This window comes from Tupaia chinensis, unplaced genomic scaffold (assembly GCF_000334495.1).
Source record: "Tupaia chinensis unplaced genomic scaffold, TupChi_1.0 Scaffold000215_1, whole genome shotgun sequence".
NCBI classification, from domain to species: domain Eukaryota; kingdom Metazoa; phylum Chordata; class Mammalia; order Scandentia; family Tupaiidae; genus Tupaia; species Tupaia belangeri.
In genome coordinates this window covers 2,865,206-2,882,936 of record NW_006159690.1, presented here as the reverse complement: position 1 = coordinate 2,882,936, position 17,731 = coordinate 2,865,206, and the positions used below count along the sequence as shown (strand labels likewise).

The following is a 17,731-nucleotide window of genomic DNA, read 5'->3' as shown; positions in this document are numbered from 1 at the left end:
ATCATCTTCCCCCACTCGTTCTAAAATAAGGAGGGTCCCTCACGTGTAAATCCCACGGCAAAAATGTTCCAGGAATTCCACCCTTTCCCGTTCTGTGACAAGAGACTAAACTGAAGCTTAAATAAATATGTAATTGCACCCCTCAGGCTTGGAAACCTCCTTTATTTAAAACTCCAGCCCGAGACCGAGACAGGGGCCTAGAGAGTACACTACAGCAAACGGCTCCATAAATAACCAGCCACACAATAGCAAGAAAAATAAACTAACAAGCGCCTCTGGCCAAGAGAAAACAGAGCCATCCAGTCACCGTCCCTGCACAAGGGCAGCACGGCCACCGCTAATCTCGGGCCACAACTCTAGGATTTCTTTTTTTCTTTTTCTTTTTCATGCCTCTGGGTTAAGACTCCATTTATTTGTACGATTTGGGTACAGACAGAGACCAACTGTTGGGATGACAGAGAAGTAAAAGCAGCAGGTGGAGAAGAGCAGCCGCGCAGGGAAGGACAGAGGGAGCGGAGAGACCGAGACAGCGAGCTGTCTGCTACCTAATTCCAGCTCACAAACCAGGAAGCGCAGTCAGCCCTCTTCTGCGATCCCGCGATCCTCTCCCCGCAGCAGGGCGGACAGCAGCCTTTCTGTAATTACCATGGCAACTGCGCCTCTCCGCCACCGGAAATAAGATACAGAGCACGTCCCCAAACGGCCCGGCTAGAAACCTAGAGAACGTTGATCTGGAGCGAACAGACTCCTTAAAACAAACAAACAAACAAACAAACAAACAAAAAAAAAACTTGCTCTTCCATCCGGAGGCCACTCTGGGCCAGAAGAGTGCGAGTGGGTCGTGAGTTGAACCCACCAGGGGTCTTGGGTCTAACTTCCTCCCTACCAAGCCTTTTCCCCAACACACATACACACACGCACTCGGATCTTTTGTCGCCGGCCGAGTGTTTCCGGCGGGCCGCGATAGGTGTCACACGGTGTGGCGCGCCCGCTCGCCCGCGCTTTTTGTGCTTCAGCGTTTGTCTTGGTGGATTCTCTGGTCTCGGAAGAGGGCGATCAGTTCGCTGTGTCTAGTAGCAGAAGTGCTTCCCTGACTCTCGAAATGCCGTAGGTATCTCCTCCCCGCTCTTGCTGTTTTGGGGACCCTCTGTAAGCAAGGAGAGTAGATATTATGTGGCCCAGTCGCCTTGTTCGTCGTCCCGTTTTTCTAAGTAGGCACTTTCCTCCTCTGTCCACCATTCCCTGTGCGGGTACCGCCGTCCACCGCGGCCCCTCCTCCAGCAGTACTCATCTGGTAGTCGTTGTTCACTTTCTTTATGTTTCTCCAAGGTTTTTGACGGATTTTATAGGCCATGAGCACTTCATTTAAGTGATGTCTAACTTGAAATAATTTCAATAAGATGAACATAGGGAAGATCAGACAAAGTAGATAGAAGAAAACCCACCTCTATCATTTGATAAAGTCCTTTAGTGCCTGGATTGTGATAACTTTATATAAATTCGGGGGGGGGGGTTAAAATTCGTAGGCTGGGTCTCCATACCTGGATTTCAGGTAAGACTTTAACTACTGGGCAAGTCACTTATCGACTCTGGGCTTCAGGTTTCTTATAGAAATAAGTTTGTCCCTGGGACCAGCAGATGGCATAATGGTTACATCGCTGGACTCCCACGTACCTGTCAGAGGTTTGAATCCCAGACTCAGCGGCTTAAAACTCGTGCAGAAGCATGTGCGTGCGTGCCCAAAGTCCCCAGAGGAGAAGGGATCGCAGCATAGCCATTCCTCTGGGCGGGTGATTTCTGCTTTCTGTCTCTCCAGTGAGCACACTCGCCCTACAGCAAAAATGTATCCTTAAAAAAAAAAAAAGTTTGTCCTAGATGGCCCCTAAATTCCCATCTAGTACCAATAATCTGATGATTAATATTGGGAATAGGCATTGTGTTGGATATTTATTTGTCCTGTCAGCCCTTCATCCATCCTATATGGAGATGAATAAAATATAGTTGCCATCCTATCACTTATCACTGAAGAAGGGAGGCAGTGGGAGGTGGATATGTAATGTTCCCTATTCTTCTCTGCCCCATGTCATACTTAGATCTCATTTCTAGACTAACCTATTCCTTCCTCATCTTCAGGACTGAGTAAAATGCATAATAACACAGCTTGGGAAGTATTTGTATCAAAGAGGAATTGACATGAAAGTACAAAGATGTGCAAAAATAATCATTTGTTTTCTTTTTTGCTATAGTGTGTGTATGCTACCCAGAGAAAGACAAAGAGAAAAAGTGAGAAATCACTTAGTGTCTGGAACTGGGAACCTTCCCTGTGGAATTGCATCACAGAGCAATGCTGCTGTGCTGCGTACCTCAGTCTGGTCCTACCACATCTGGCCCTGTGTATTTGAATGTGGTTCTGTTAACCAGCTGTTTGATCCTTAAATTGTAACTCAGTGCTCTTTGCTGAATAAGTATTAATTAAATGACAAAGTTACTGCTTTGGAAAGATTTCATCCTTTTTTTTTTTTAATTGCCAGAAGCAGGTACATTCTCTAAAAACAAAAGAAAGAGAGAGAGAAAGCAATCCTCAATGGGATGTAATCTCATTGCAATCATTTTTCCTCTATTTTTCTATCCATTTAAAATTTTGGGCACACACACATACATGCGCCCAGCTTGTTTTTCAAGCTGCCAGGGCCAGGATTCAAACTGTGGTCAGCCATGTGGGATCTGGCTCTCTATACACAGGGCTTATTTTCTGTGCTACAGGGCCATCCCCAAAAGATACCATCTTATATAGACAAATTTCACATCACATTTGTATTTTTATAATTCTTAAGTCAAATCTACCATTATAATGGCTCTCGGTATAAGTAAGTTCATTTTAGTTTTTTTCTTCCAACTTTTCCTTTATAAGCCTTCTTAATACTATTTGCTTAGCATTTCTAGTTAGTGTACATCATGATGCTAATTCAGCCAAAGGGAGTCTATTCTATGAGTGTTAACTTTATTCTGCTCCAAACTAACTAGTGTTATAAGTTAGAATAACATTAGTTTGGAAAAAAATAATTGTATTTCTCAAAATGGAGTCCATTTTGCTGATGTATTTATAAAATTCTGAGAGAACTTTAAAATGTACTGTAAGTCCAGCTATGTAGCATGGTGCTAAATTGATGCATAAGAGAAATCCCCCATGGCAACTGTGATTTGAATCCCTGGCCAGGTCAGCTTAAAACATGTTGGGAATGTGTGTGAGTGCCCAAAATCTGATAAGCTGGAGGCCTGGAGGAAGGGTTCATGGCATGACCAGACCCTACGAAGGGTTCCCAAGAAGTTTTTCTCTCTCATTCACTTTCACATGTGTGTGTACATGGTTATCATGAATAAAGAGAAGAGGCAAGCAGGTAGCATAGTGGTTAAGGCACTGGACTCCCACAGAGTTGACCATGGTCCAAATCCTGGACCAGCCAGGTGTGTGTGTGTGTGTGTGTGTGTGTGTGTGCATGCCCAAACTCCCTAGATGAGAATGGAGAAGAGATTGTGGCATGGTCATCCCCCCAGGGTGATTTCTTGCTTTCTGTCTGTCTGTCTCTCTGGTGAGCGCATACACCCTATAGCAAGAAATCTCTCTAAAAAAAAAAAAAAAGGGAATGAAAAAAAATTTTTTAAAAGAATAAAATTTGCTATCTTTTCCATGATTAAAGAAAATGGAATATAAGTATATACTAGTTCTGCTAAACTATTTTGTTGCATCTATTTGCGTTTGTAGTCTTGTTGATGATAATGTTAAGTGTAATTTATTTTGTTTTGTGTATTAATTATAAAGAAACGGGTGGGTAAAATGATGTCAGGCCATGAGGCCAGCAGGTGGCATGGTGGTTAAGGCTCTGGACTCTCACAGGGTGAACTGATTCAAGCCTTCGATCTGGTGGCTTGAAAATCACACTGGGGACGTGTCCATGCACTCCCAAAATCCCAAAAAAGAGTATAGAAGAGAAGGGATTGCAACGTGGCCATCCTCTCTGGAAGGTCATTTTTCACTTTCCCTTGCTCTCTAAACTCTATCTAGTGAGCATAGGCGCCCCATGATAAAAACCTTTAAATAAATGAAATTATGTCAGGCCAAGTGTAAGTTAATCATTACTGGCCCTGCACTTGGAGCCAGCAGGTAGCATGATGCTTAAAGGCTCTGGACTCCCACATGGCCAACCATGGCTTGAGCCCCAGACCTACTGGCTTAAAAATCAAACCAGGCACGTGTGAGTGCGTGCGTGTATGTGTGTGTGTGTGTGTATGCCCAAAATCCTGAGCGGAGAATGAAGGAGAAGGAAAAGAAGGGGCTGAAGCATGGCCATCACCCCAAGAGATGATTTCTTACTTTTTCTGTCTCTAGTGCATGCATCCTATGACAAAAACCTAAAAAAAAAAAAAAAAAGAAAGAAAAGAAAAGAAAGTACCTTGCATTTTTAAAGAAGGTTAGTGAAATTGTTAGTACTTTATATAAGTATGAATTTTTAAAATATGAAATCTAAATACAGTTCTTTCCTGCTTGTAAGAATCAGTAAAACAGGGCTGGCAGGTTGTGTGGTGGTTAAGGTGCTGGACTCCCATATGGTCAGCTGTGGTTCATGTCCCAGACCTGGTGGCTTGCTTTTTCACTTTCCTTCTCTCTGTCTCTCTCTGATCAAATAAAAAATAATAATCAATAAATAAATCTAAAAAATAATCAAAACATAATAAAGCCTTTTTTCAAGGAATTATTTATTTAATTTTATTTATTCATTCATTTATTTTAATTTGACCAGAGAGAGAGTGAAGGTGAGAAAGCAAGCTACCAGGTCCAGGACTCAAACCTGGATCAGCAATGTGGGAGTGTCCAGCGCCTTAACTACCATACCACTTGCTGGCCCCAATAAGGTCTTTTTATAATGGCATGAGAAACTCCCCTAATATACAGAATAGAATTTATGAAAGCCCCTATATTCCAAAACAGCTAGGTTCTTCAGAAGTCTCATTTTTTATTACAGTGGTAGACTTGTAGGGAATCAAATCTCAGAAGGTGAACATAAAATAATGAACTGAAACCTTGCCATAAGGAGTAAGCACAATTTAAAGGTGGGATGTACCTGAATATACATATAATATAATACATACATATATATATATATATAGATATTCATGTTGCACATGATAGACTAGAGACAAGGTAAAGGGTTAAGCTTGAGACAGTGATTAAGCTGGAAGGGAGCTAAAATGATCCCTGGTTGGTATGGATCCCTTTGCTAGAGATAAAATGTACATCTTTGGAAGACAACATCCTCAGTTTAGTTTCACAGTTCTTCCACAGATTAAAATCAATCAGAAGATATCCCCTAATCACAGATAACCAAACAAGTTATAGCACATATTAATAACCAATAAATTTAGATTTAAAAGACTTTACAAAATATTATCAGAGATACAATATGAAATAATGGTATAGAATGTTTAAAGAAATAAATCACTCAAAAATTAACAATTAATAAAGAAAGTGCCTCTCCCCACCCCCTCATGGAAAAAAATAAATTTTAATAAATAAAAAGAGAGACTGATAAATTCAAAAGGCAACTTGCAGTCCCTAGAGCAACCCTAAAAACAGACATACCTGAAAAAATGAAGGAATTGAAGCAGTGTATTCAGTTCTCATTAACTCAAAAGTAGGTCAGGTAATAAGAAACAGGAACAAAAACCAAATGGGACAAATAGAAAACAAGTACCAAAATAGTAGACCCAACCATATAATTTTTGCATTTTTGGCTTTCCACAGTGTTATATGTTAGTATGCTTAAAATTATTTTCTGTATATTCTAAGCTTGAGCAGATCAGTAAGTGTATTGTAGATGATAGGAGCCAGGTCTCTTCTCAAGTATTGTTTAACATTGGAGATGTCAATATGAAATTATAGGTTTTTAAATATATTCATTAAAGACAGAGATAGCTAGAAATGTGTGTGTGTGTGTGTGTGTGTGTGTGTGTTGTGTGTATTCTAACTGCTCTCCTGAGAGGGCCTATAAAGTAATGACAAGAGTTAAAATTTTATTTCTAGATATCATTGTTCACTAAAAAGAGCCAGGTCTTAATTGGAGAAAAACTGATTCCAAGGCTGGTGCAGAAAAATTTTTTGTGTGCTGGAAAGTATGAAAATGGTCAAAAGAATTATAGCTACATAGGGTAAATAGGACCCAGCAGCTTGAGAAATATGTCGGGCACATATAGATACATGCCCAATATCCCAAACAGAGGAAAAAGATGGAGTAAAAGGAATTGAGGCATGACCATTTCTCATGGGGTGGGAGATGCTTATTACCTGTCCTCTCTTTCTCTGGCAAGTGCACACATCCTCTGACCCTCCCTGCCCCCCCCCAAAAAAAAAGGGGGGGGAGGGAGGGAGAGAGAGAGGAATGGCTTAAAATCCATTGGCTAAAATAAAAATCTAACATTATAGTAATATAAATTAATAAAGGGAGGAAAAAGGAAAATTCTTCCATGGAGTAGACTACTAACTAATAAATTTTATAAAATTATAGAGTTAAAAAATCAAAGACTAATTATATATTGAGTTTCTTTTTGATTACATTGGAGAAAGTTAGAAATAAGCTCTCTTTTTTCTTTAGAATAATTCATTTAATTTTTTTAATTTATTTTTTCACTTATTTTTTAATTTAACCAGAGAAAGACACAGAGAAAGAGAGAGGGAAAGTGATAAAGCAAGCCATCCAGCCCAGGACTTGAACTGTGGTCGGCCATGTGGGAGTGTCCAATGCCTTACCCACTATGCCACTTGTTGGTCCCAGAAATAATGTGTTAATCATCAAAATTCATGTCATTGATAATACAACATGTCAGTATTATGTGTTACTAGTTATCATGCTCTCAAAAGGACACAACATCCCTGCCGTGATATTTATGCTAAAAAATCCTTAAGCTGGGACCAGAAGTTAGCGTAATGGCTATGTCGCTGGACTCCCACGTAGTCGACCGCAGTTCAAGTCCCGGACCCAGTGGCTTAAACTCACACCGAGCGCGTGTGCGCGCATACCCAAGATCCCAAGAAGAGAATGGAGGAGAAGGGAATGCGGCATGGCCATCCCCCCTGGGGGGTGATTTCTCGCTTTTTATCTCTCTGTCTCTTTCTGTCTGGCGAGCACATGTGCCCTATAGCAAAAACCTCTCCAAAAAAAAAAAAGAAAAAAAAAATCCATAAGCCGATCATGGAGAAATACTAGATAAACCCAAATTGATTGGTATTGTACAAAAAATAACTGGCCTATATGCTTGAAAATTGTCAAAGTGGGGACCAGCAGATGGCATAATGGACTCCCATATAGTCAACCACAGTTTGAATCTTGGACCAGGTGGCTTAAAACTCATGCCAGGCACTTTTCTGTGTGTGCCCAAAATCTCAAGAGGAGAATGGAGAAGGGGTTGCAGTATGGCCATCCTTCTAGGGGAGAGGGGGAGTGATTTCTTGCTTTCTGTCTGTCTTTCCAGTGAGAGCAGGCACCCTATAGCAAAAATCTCTCAAAAAGCAGAAAAGAAAAATGTCAAGGTGAAGGAAAGCAAAAGTCGAGATAAAGGAGACTAAAAAGATGGGACAACTAGACACAGTGAGTGCTTTAGGTTTGAATCCTACAGTTGGCAGAAAGTGAATATAAAAGACATTGTTGGTATAAATGATAAAATTTGAATATGTGAACTGTTGATACTATATCAATGATAAATTTTTAAGTTTTTATAATTATATTGGGTTTATGTAAGAGAATGTCTGCATTTGTAGAAGAACACATGGGATTCCTGAGTAAGTATGTACTGTGTCTCCAGTTTATTCTCAATGGTTCAGAAGAAAACATTACATACAATAAATTTGTGTGTATTTGCACAGAGAAAGTCATAAAGCAAACTGGACAAAATGTAAATAAGTGGTAAATATTGGTAAAAGATAACAAGAATTTTTACATTTGGAACTTTTAAAAGTTTAAAATTATATTAAAACTAAAAATTACACCAAAGCTCATCAAATTGTTTTTTTTAAAAATGGTTACATTAAACAGTAGGTTAGACAGCTGAAGAAGAATTAGAGAACTAGAAGATAGATTTGCAGAAACTGCCCAAAATGTAGCATAGAAAATCATAATAGGAGAAAGGGATTTAAAGGTATGGAAGATAAAATAAGGTAGCTAAAAATTATGTTTTAATTGAATCACAGAGAGAGAGAGTAGAGGAGAGTCAATATTTGAAGAGATTATAGCAAATGTTTTTCAGAACTGGTAAGACATGATTTGTAAGAGAGAAGACTGCTATATAGTAACACAGCCTTTGGGGACTTGCATTTGTGCTACCTTAAATATAGTCAATGGAAATTTTTTTTGAATCTAGGATTTTCAGACCAAAATGGTTTATTTTAAATAGACAGAAACTGTGAAATCATTGAAAATGGAAAGAATTAAATATATTCTTGAATTTGAGACTGAAATTTTCTCATAAGAATGCAATGCGAACAATCGTTGTTTATATAACAGCTATACTGGTCCCTATTTCAGGCTTTAGGGATTCAAATAAGAATAGATAATACATTATCTAAGAGTTTTAATTTTAGTGGAAGATATAGTTAAACAAGCATTTTTAGAACTTGTCACCTACCGGTTAACAGATAGGATGCTAATGATAGAAATATTTCAACCTAGGAAGGAAAAACAAAATAATAATAATTTCAGTAAGTTTAGTGAGAGGATTGTAAATAATTGCTATTGAGTTGAGTGAAGGAATCCTTAATGCAAACTGGATAGTTTCAGGAGACTTCTTAGAGATAATCTCCTGTTGGAGTTTCAAGGCAGGGTAGACATTATGGGGTTTTTAAATGTTTTATATTGTGAAATATAATTCATAAACTATATAAGGCATCACCCAACTGCCATTTTTAATTCTGACAGACCTAGTTGCTCTAGGTCCAGAGACTTTTAAAGGGCATAGTTATGTCCTTCCTTTATATGCCTGTGTGTATAATTATACATTTACAAACATATATAGTGTGTGTATTTATAAATTTCAGGCAGAAGGTCATATTAATGAATATTTTATACTTGGGAATATTTAGGAGTGAAATGGTCTTATGGCATTATGTCATTTCTCTCTTTTTAAATTGCCAGTGGGTACATGTGCTAGCTAGAGTGAAACAGAGAGGGAGGAGAAAGCACCCCCCAAACCAATGGCACTTGGTCATGCTACAACCCCTTCTTCTCTATTAGTCCATCCTGTTGGGATTCGGGGCATGCACACACAGTTGGCCTGGTGGAATCCAGCTCTTTTAACCACTGGGCTGTGAGGCCATCCTCTTGGTTTTTGGTTGCTTGTTTGTTTGTTTTTTTAAGACATTATTGTTGTATTGTGATCCTCCAGCTTCAGCCTCCCAGCTCAGACTATAGGCATGTACCACCATGCACAGCTTTTTTTCAAACAGATTTTCATTATGTTGCTCAGACCAGCCTCCAGCTTGTAATCCTCCTGCCTTAGCCTCCTGAGTCACTGGGAATACAGGCATACCCCAGTGACACCTGGCCCTTACGTTGGGCTGGGAATGGACACCAGCCTCCCATGTGGTAGCAGCCTAGAAAACACAGAGTCTTAGCAGCCTTTAGGGATCTGTATTTAGACTACCTTAAATATGGTCAATGGAAATCTTAGCAGAATGTGTCACCATGGCTGGGGCACATTTCTCCTTATATTCAACCCAGAGAACATCTCATCTCTATTCTGCTTTTCTTTTGATGTTAATATTCCCAGATATATCCTTTTGACTTCTGTAAGAACTCTCTGGCTAATCATCTTATTAATATTTTTATAAGGAAGGTTTTGACACTATAAATATATGTTGCCCAATAATTGGAAAAAAGTTTTGAGCTACTTTTGTCATCAAGAATAAGATTAATCATTCATATAGAGGGACTGGCAGGTGCCATGCTGGTTAAGGTGCTGGACTCCCATGTTCAACCACGGTTCAAATCCTGGATAAGATGGCTTGCTTTTTCACTTTCCCTTTCTCTCTGTCTCTCTGTGGTCAAATTTGAAAATAATAATAATAAGTTAAATAAATACTTTAAAAAATTGATATAGGTACTTTCACACAGTGACCATAACTTTTACATATGATGGAGTAGTGTTCCCACTCACCCATGGTATAGTAGAGATTTCTTGTGTGACCACTTGAAATGTTTAACACAAGGACCAGCAGATGGCGTAAGGGTTATATCACTGTACTTTCATGTAGCTGACCACGCTTCAAGTCCTGGATTCAGCAGCTTAAACTCATGTCAGGCGTGTGTGCATATGTGCCCAAAATCCCAAGAAGAGAATGAAGAAGGAATTGTGGCATGGACACACCCCCGGGCTATGATTCTTGCTTTCTATTTCTCTCTTTGTCTCTCACAAGCACACACACCTTATAGCAAAAATCTCTCTAAAAAAAATAAATGCTTAACAGAAAGGACCAGACTTGAATGAAAAAGAATGCCAAGGGGATATAGAAGATTCTTTTCCCCTTGCTCATTCCCATATGTAAAATGGAAAATAAATCATTTAGATCTCATTTTACATTTACAGAGTCACATGGAGTGTAAATTTGGCCATTGACTTTCATCAAAGGATTTTTAAGCATGCACATCATAAGCATATTCAATAATCCTCTAAACACTTTTGTGAAGTTGGTAGCTGGCAATACTATCATCTCCATTATAGTGAAGAGTAAATGGAAGCTCTGAAATACTCAGTGATATTTTTATCTTCTACTCAGAAATTTCTTACTACTTAGGCCAGTATCATTATCAACTTTATGAAGCTTAGTGAGATTAAGTGATTTGCCCAACCTTAGGGAAGAATTTGGCATAGTATCAAGGTTCCTTGAGTCTTATCTACTTTACTAAGTTTATTCTTAACCCCTCGTAGTCCTGCTATTCAAAATCGTATTTAATCTAATGTAAAAGTTCTGTAAGAGAACCTCAAGCCATGTAACTTTTTTTTTTTTTTGGAGAGGTTTTTTGCTATAGGGCGTGTACGCTCGTCAGACAGACAGAGAGAGACAGAAAGCGAGAAATCACCCCCCAGGGGGGATGGCCACACCACAATCCCTTCTCCTCCTGGGATCTTGGGCACGCATGCACACGCACCTGGTGTGAGATTTAAGCCACCAGGTCCAGGACGCAAACCATGGTCAACTACATGGGAGTCCAGCAACATAGCCATTACCCTAACTGCTGGTCCCAAGCCATGTAATTTTATGAACTTCTGATGTGTCACCTTGGTTCTTAATTAGGAATCAAATGATAACTTTTTTCTAGAATAATTTCTTTAATAGTTTAATGACATTAGTAATATTGTGTAATAAAACTCATCTAGGACAGTCCCTGTGGCCTGGTTGTTAGGGGAGCCAGATCTACGTGGCTGATTGCACAGGTTGAATCCTAGCCTCAGTGGCTTGAGAAACACACCGGGCATGTGTGTATGCATGCCCAGTCTCAGCAGGATGAAAAAATGGAGAGGGGATTATGATATGATCACACCCCATTATGGACTGCTTTCTCTCTCTCTCTCTCTCTCTCTCTCTCTCTCTCTCTGTCTCTCATAGTCACGTATGCCCTCTGGCACAAAAGACAAAAACAAAAAAACATCATCCACTCTTTCTATTCTGCTGAAGTAGAAGGGGAGGATTGTCTTAAAGAATTATATAGCTAGGGGCCAGCAGGTGGCATAGTGGTTAAGGCACTGAACTCCAATGTGATCTACTGTGGTTCAAGTCCTGAACCCAGAGGCTTGAAACTCAGGCTGGGAATGTGTGCATGTGTGCCCAAAAATCCCAGGAGGAGAATGGAGAAGGGATTGCAATGGGACCATCTCCCTTGAGGGGGTGATTTCTCACTTTCTGTCTCGCAGGGGAAAATCTTTCTCAAAAAAGAAGAATGTAGCCAGTTCTACAGTGTTACTTACTTTCCTGCTAATATAAAATTGCCTATTATTTTTTTTAAATTCTCAACAGTAATTTTAGTAGCAACCTAAATCTAGTATACCTGAAGATAGAATATAACATTTAAATTAGGGGCATAGATGGGAATTTGAGTATATTGGAAATGTTTCCCACAACATTAGACATAAAATAACCCTAAGAGGGAAGTAATTAGGATAAAATAGGTAATTTCCATTTTAAAAATTATTTATTTGGGGCCAGCAGGTGGAGTGGCAGTTAAGGCATTGGACTCCCACATGGACTACTGCTGTTCAAGTCACAGATGTGGCAGTTTGAAAATCACACCTGGCACATGTTCATGCATGCCCAAAATCCCAGGAAGAGTATGGAAGAGAAGGGATTGCAACATGGCCATCCCTTCAGGGTGTGACTTCTCACTTTCCCTCTCACTGTCTCATTTGTCTCTCTCTGGCAAGCATACATGCCCTCTGATAAAAAAACTTTTTTAAAAATTGCTTATTTCAAAATTGTTCTAAAATAGCACAAAAATGTACCATTTTAATAATTTTAAGTATACAATTCAGTGACATTAAGTACATTTATATTGTGTTATATTATCACCACCCTCCCTCTCCAGAACTTTTGCATCTTGGAAAACTGAAATTCTGTATCTGTTAAACAGTAATTTCCCCACTCTTCCCTCCTTCCCTCCAGCCCCTGGCAACCACCATTCTGTTTGATCTCTTAAGAATTTGACCACTGGTGAGTGGAAGCATATAGTATGTGCCCTTTTGTAACTGGCTTAGTTTGTGTAGCTTAATGTCTTTAAGGGTGATGTATGTTGTAGCATGTGTCAGATTTCCTCCTCTTTACCTGTTCTTTAATTCGCTGCCCCTCAATTCAACAAAGATTCATTAAGCATACACCCTGAGATCTGAGGTTCTTTCCCTCTAATGTCTGACGGTAGGAAGGTTGCTTAGACTCTTCTATGTTGGCTGAACTAGGTGATTTCTTAGATTTCTGCTAGTCTTGTCTATTACTTTAATTTAGAATTCCTGTGTTACAAGCTTTTGATTATTGGATGCCTGAACACTACCCACAAAAAAAAAAATCTAGTTTTCTACTTTCACTAACCATAATTGAAGTGGAAGATGATGGTCTATTTTAACTCTGCTTGCGTGCTTGTTTACTTTCTCATATTTCCTAGGGCATTTTGGAGCAGCCTAATCTGAAAACCCTTCCAACCCAAACATTATAGTTACCTTCTCTGAGAATTAAGCATCGATAATAAAACAATATTTGAAAAGTTAACATCCGTACTGTACCTTAACAGCATTTAAGAAAAAGAAAATTAGAAACGTGTGTGTGTGTGTGTGTGTGTGCAGTTGGTAGAGTACCAGACTATAGAACAGAAGCCACATGCTGTCTGTGATTTGAGTTCCCAGCTCGGTTAGTCTGCAAACATAGACACAGGTGCATGTGCCCAAGGTCCTAGTGGGTGGAGGAGTAAAGGAAGGGGGATAGCAACTTGACGATGTCCTGTGAAGGGTACTTCTGTGTGTCTGTTTCTTGTGTGTTAGCACGAAATCTCATGAATTAAAAAAAAAGTGGGGGGACTAGCAGCTGGCATAATGGCTGTCGTTGGACTCCCATGTAGTCAACCTCAGTTCAAGTCCCAAACCTGGTGGCTTAAACTCACACCAGGTGCCTGTGCATGCATGCCCAAGATCCCAAGAGGAGAATGGAGGACAAGGGATCTCAGCATGGCCATCCTCCCTGGAGGGTGATTTCTCACTTTCTGTCTCTCTGTCTCTCTCTGTCTTTCTGGAGAGCGCACGTACCCTATAACAGAAACCTCTCCCCACCCCCCCCAAAAAAAAGTGGGACCAGCAAGTGATGTGGCGGTTGAGGTACTGGGCTCCCACATAGCCCACTGAAGTTCGAGTCCCAGACCTGGCAGCTTGCTTTCTCTCTTTCTCTCTCTCTCACATGAGCACACGTGCCATGTAGCAAATTAAAAAGCAGTAATAATAAATTAAATAAATAATTCTTCTAAAAAGAAATTTAAAAAGAAGCTATGTTATATAACTTTCTTTTTGATTTCTACTTTTGAAGTATTATAAATACCCACATATCATACACACCCAAATAGGGCAATATATATTCCAAAGCTAAGTATGAATACTTTAAAAAATAATTTGCCATTTTTATTTGTTCATACCTCTTTTTTCTTCTTCATTGAGAATTTATATTAAATTGATTTTTAGTGGACTTCTTAGAGGTAATAATAATAATCCTTTAAAACCAACTTAATTAGTCTCAAGAAATAATGTAATGGCTAATGTAGGTATGATACCAAAATCAAGTACATCTATTTTATATAGATAAATTTTTGTATTTAATATTTACTGCTCAGCAATTTTCTTAGATTGACCATCTTTTCTATTTTTTCTTGCTCTGTCAATCAATATTTATGAATAGTCATTTTCTAGGACAGAATCTATACAATTTTTTTGGTTTCTGTAATACAGCCTTTATAATACAATCTTCCTTGCTTTATGCTCTCATACAGTAATATTTTAAATAATTTAATTTCTATTTCTTAGGGATGGAGAAAATACTTTTAACACTACATTTGTCACTGAGAAAACTAGTTTTAATTTATATTGACCTTTTTCTCTTTTGAGCATTTAGTCTGCATTCAATAAAATGTTGATGACTGCTCTTTAGAAGACAGCTGTATGAAATAAAGTATTATAAATATTCAGCTTTCCTTTCTAAGCATTGTCACCAACAGCTGGGCATCCAGTTTAGCAGAACAGATTTTGCACAGAGAGAGCCTGGCATGTTCCTGAATCAGTTTAGTGAAGGAAACAAAAAATAGTTTCTTATGGATTGGGGACTTATAAAGACATAGAGCATCTGTTCCCCTGTTAAGTCATAGTCTGGCTGCACTGAATCATGTTTAAAGCTACAATAATGGGCAAAACTTTTTTCACCTTGTTCACACCTATAACACCAAGTTATAGGTGTTATTTTTGCAAATAATGTAATGTCATATCTCCATTGAAGGGACTGTAAATTATTTTGCCTTTACATATAAATTTATATTACTAGTATTTTAAAGCAAATATGCTGATTTTTCACAAATGCTTTTTATAATGTGACTTTAATATTGAAATTGTATAGTAGGATATATAAAGTTACACATATTTTTTAAAGTGATCCATTTAAATGTTTATGTTCTTATCTTGAAATATGCTATTAAAAACAAACCCATCGTAATAATAATTGCTTTCCTTATATGGTATTCTGCTTAATAAATATGTAAGAATTAGTTGACAGGGACCAGCAGTGAGCGTAATGGCTATGTCGCTGGACTCCCATGTAGTTCGAGTCCCGGACATGGTGGCTTAAACTCACGCTGAGCACGTGTGCGTGCGTGCCCAAGATCCTGAGAGGAGAATGGAGGAGAAGGGATTGCAGCGTGGCCATCCCTCCAGGGGGTGATTTCTCACTTTCTGTCTCTCTGTCTCTCTGTCTTTCTGGTGAGTACACGTGCCCTATAGCAAAAACCTCTCCAAAAAAATAAAAGAGGATAAAAAAAAAGAATTAGTTGGCAAAAGTAACTTCAAATCTTTGTTTGCAAATCTTACCTATAAATATTTGGTTACTTATAATTAAGTATGTCAGGTCTAAGATTTCTTTAAATATTTTGTTTACAGTGTTAAAAGATCACTGAAATTGGATGACCTATTAGAAGAAAATGTAAGTATTTACTTAAGAGTTTGTGATTGCATATAAAATTGTGTTTTTAATATTTTTTAACAACCACTCCATATATATATCTTTATAGACCACAGATTAGTTTGTTTTTTAACACCCATCATGCCATGAATTCGTAGGGAATAGGTTCCAGTAGCTCAGGCTCCTTTCCATTGGTTCTCACAAAGTGTGCTTCTCTGGGTGTAGCAGGCCAGGCTGGCGGTTGAACCCAGGTACCTTTCTCTTTGGCTTCCTTCTTTTTCTGATCATTTTCCTTCACACGTTTTAGGAAGCTTATCTCTGCTCTTAGAATGCTTAGTATGTTCAATACGCACATTAATTCTCTTGACGAGAATCTTGCCCTTGTTTGTTTACAACGATGCCAACAGCATGCTGGGTAACACTGTAGACTCTTCCAGTTTCGCCATGGTAACATTTGTGGGGCATTCCTTTTTGAACAGTACCCATTCCCTTAATGTCTACAATATCACCTTTCTTGAGATTTGCATATGTTGCCAGAAGAACAACTCCATGTTTTCTAAAAGGCTTAGAGAACATATATCTGGTGCCTCTCCTCCTTCCCTTTGTGTTCATCATTTTGGTTAGTTATTGAAAGATGGTGGTTCCGGCCAAAAAGGCAACAATCCCCCTATACTTTTTCACATTTAGTCACTACAGCTTTACAGCATACGAAATGAATTTTCCCACCATGAATACACTGCATATTAGCCCAGTTAGAGGTATTACCACATTATCCTCAGCAGATACCATTCCGTTTTTGTGTCTGTTAAATATTTTGCTTCTTGGGGCTGGCAGGTAGTATGGTGGTTAAGGACACTGGACTCCCACATGGGCGACCATGGTTCAAGTCCCAGACCTGGTGGCTTGGTTTCTCACTTTCCCTATCTCTGGTCAAATAAGATAAAATGAATGAATGAATGAATGAATAAAGTTAAATAAAATAATTCTTTAAAAATATATATTTTGCCTCATTTTCCCCCAATTCCCTTCTCCCCACCCCACCCCCATTTTTAACTACTGATTTACCTTGCTAAATATAAAAATTATCAAAAAAAATTTTGACATAATCATGATTACTATACTACTTACTGCATATAAAAAATTTTGGAGGGTCAGCTGGTGGTGTGGTGGTTAACAGGACTGAATCCTACATGGGTGACTTTGGAGTTCAAGTCCCAGACCGAGCAGCTTGAAAAAGACACCTAACGTGTATGCATGCATATCCAAAATCCCCAGGGGAGAATGGAGAAGGGATTGCAGCATGGCCAACCTCCTGGAGGGTGCTTTCTCAATTTCCCTCCCTTTCTTTCTCTTTCTCTGTCTTTTTTTGGCAAGCACATGCATAAATTTTTGGGTGGTAGGGAGAGTCATGATGCATTTTTGCATAGGAAAACATAGAAAAAAATAAGTCATGACTTTTCCAAGAACCTATACATGTATACATACATGCATACATATATGTACACATATATAACACATGAATGTGTATGTGTATACATACATATGTAGTGTGTGTGTGTATTTTTTAATCTAATGTGTGGAAGTTTCTAGGCAGATTGTTTGTATTTTTTAATCTAATGTGTGGAAGTTTCTAGCTAGATTGGGGTGTTGACTTAAGAAGCAAACTATTTAGAAATCTTAATGAAATAAGTTAGTAAAAATTAGTTTACTACTTGTAGAAAAAAATAGTCTGTCATTTAAATATACAAGAAATAATAGGAAACAATGATAGTACTAAACTGCATACTATAACCTAAAATGAAATAAAAATATTAGCATTTTTATATTAAAAATTACCTCTCAGCTATGCTGAAATGGATTAAATTATAAAATACTAACATTACAATGAATTTTGCCATGGTTATCACAATAAAAATAAAATTGTACTGTTCCTATTACTTTTTATAAACCTAGTCCTAGCATACTCCTAGTGTCAGTGTATAATGACACATGTTAATT

General features: G+C 38.4%; 2 protein-coding genes across 3 annotated transcripts in view; one reads left to right on the top strand and one right to left on the bottom strand.

Annotated features, from left to right (window-relative positions):
* Nucleotides 1–652, bottom strand: part of EFCAB7 (EF-hand calcium binding domain 7) — a 71,412-nt gene extending 70,760 nt beyond the window's left edge. The window contains exon 1 of the mRNA XM_014587485.2: nucleotides 546–652. The gene's annotated coding sequence lies outside the window, so the exon portion shown is untranslated. The remainder of the gene's footprint in view (nucleotides 1–545) is intronic.
* A 314-nt stretch (nucleotides 653–966) lies between these two features.
* ITGB3BP (integrin subunit beta 3 binding protein) overlaps nucleotides 967–17,731 on the top strand; it is a 74,581-nt gene continuing 57,816 nt past the window's right edge. For both annotated transcript variants that reach the window (XM_006147529.3, XM_006147530.3), the window contains exons 1-2: nucleotides 967–1,107; nucleotides 15,712–15,754. In XM_006147529.3, the coding sequence (XP_006147591.1) occupies nucleotides 1,103–1,107; nucleotides 15,712–15,754 (48 nt within the window). In that variant the 5' untranslated portion in view covers nucleotides 967–1,102. The remainder of the gene's footprint in view (nucleotides 1,108–15,711; nucleotides 15,755–17,731) is intronic.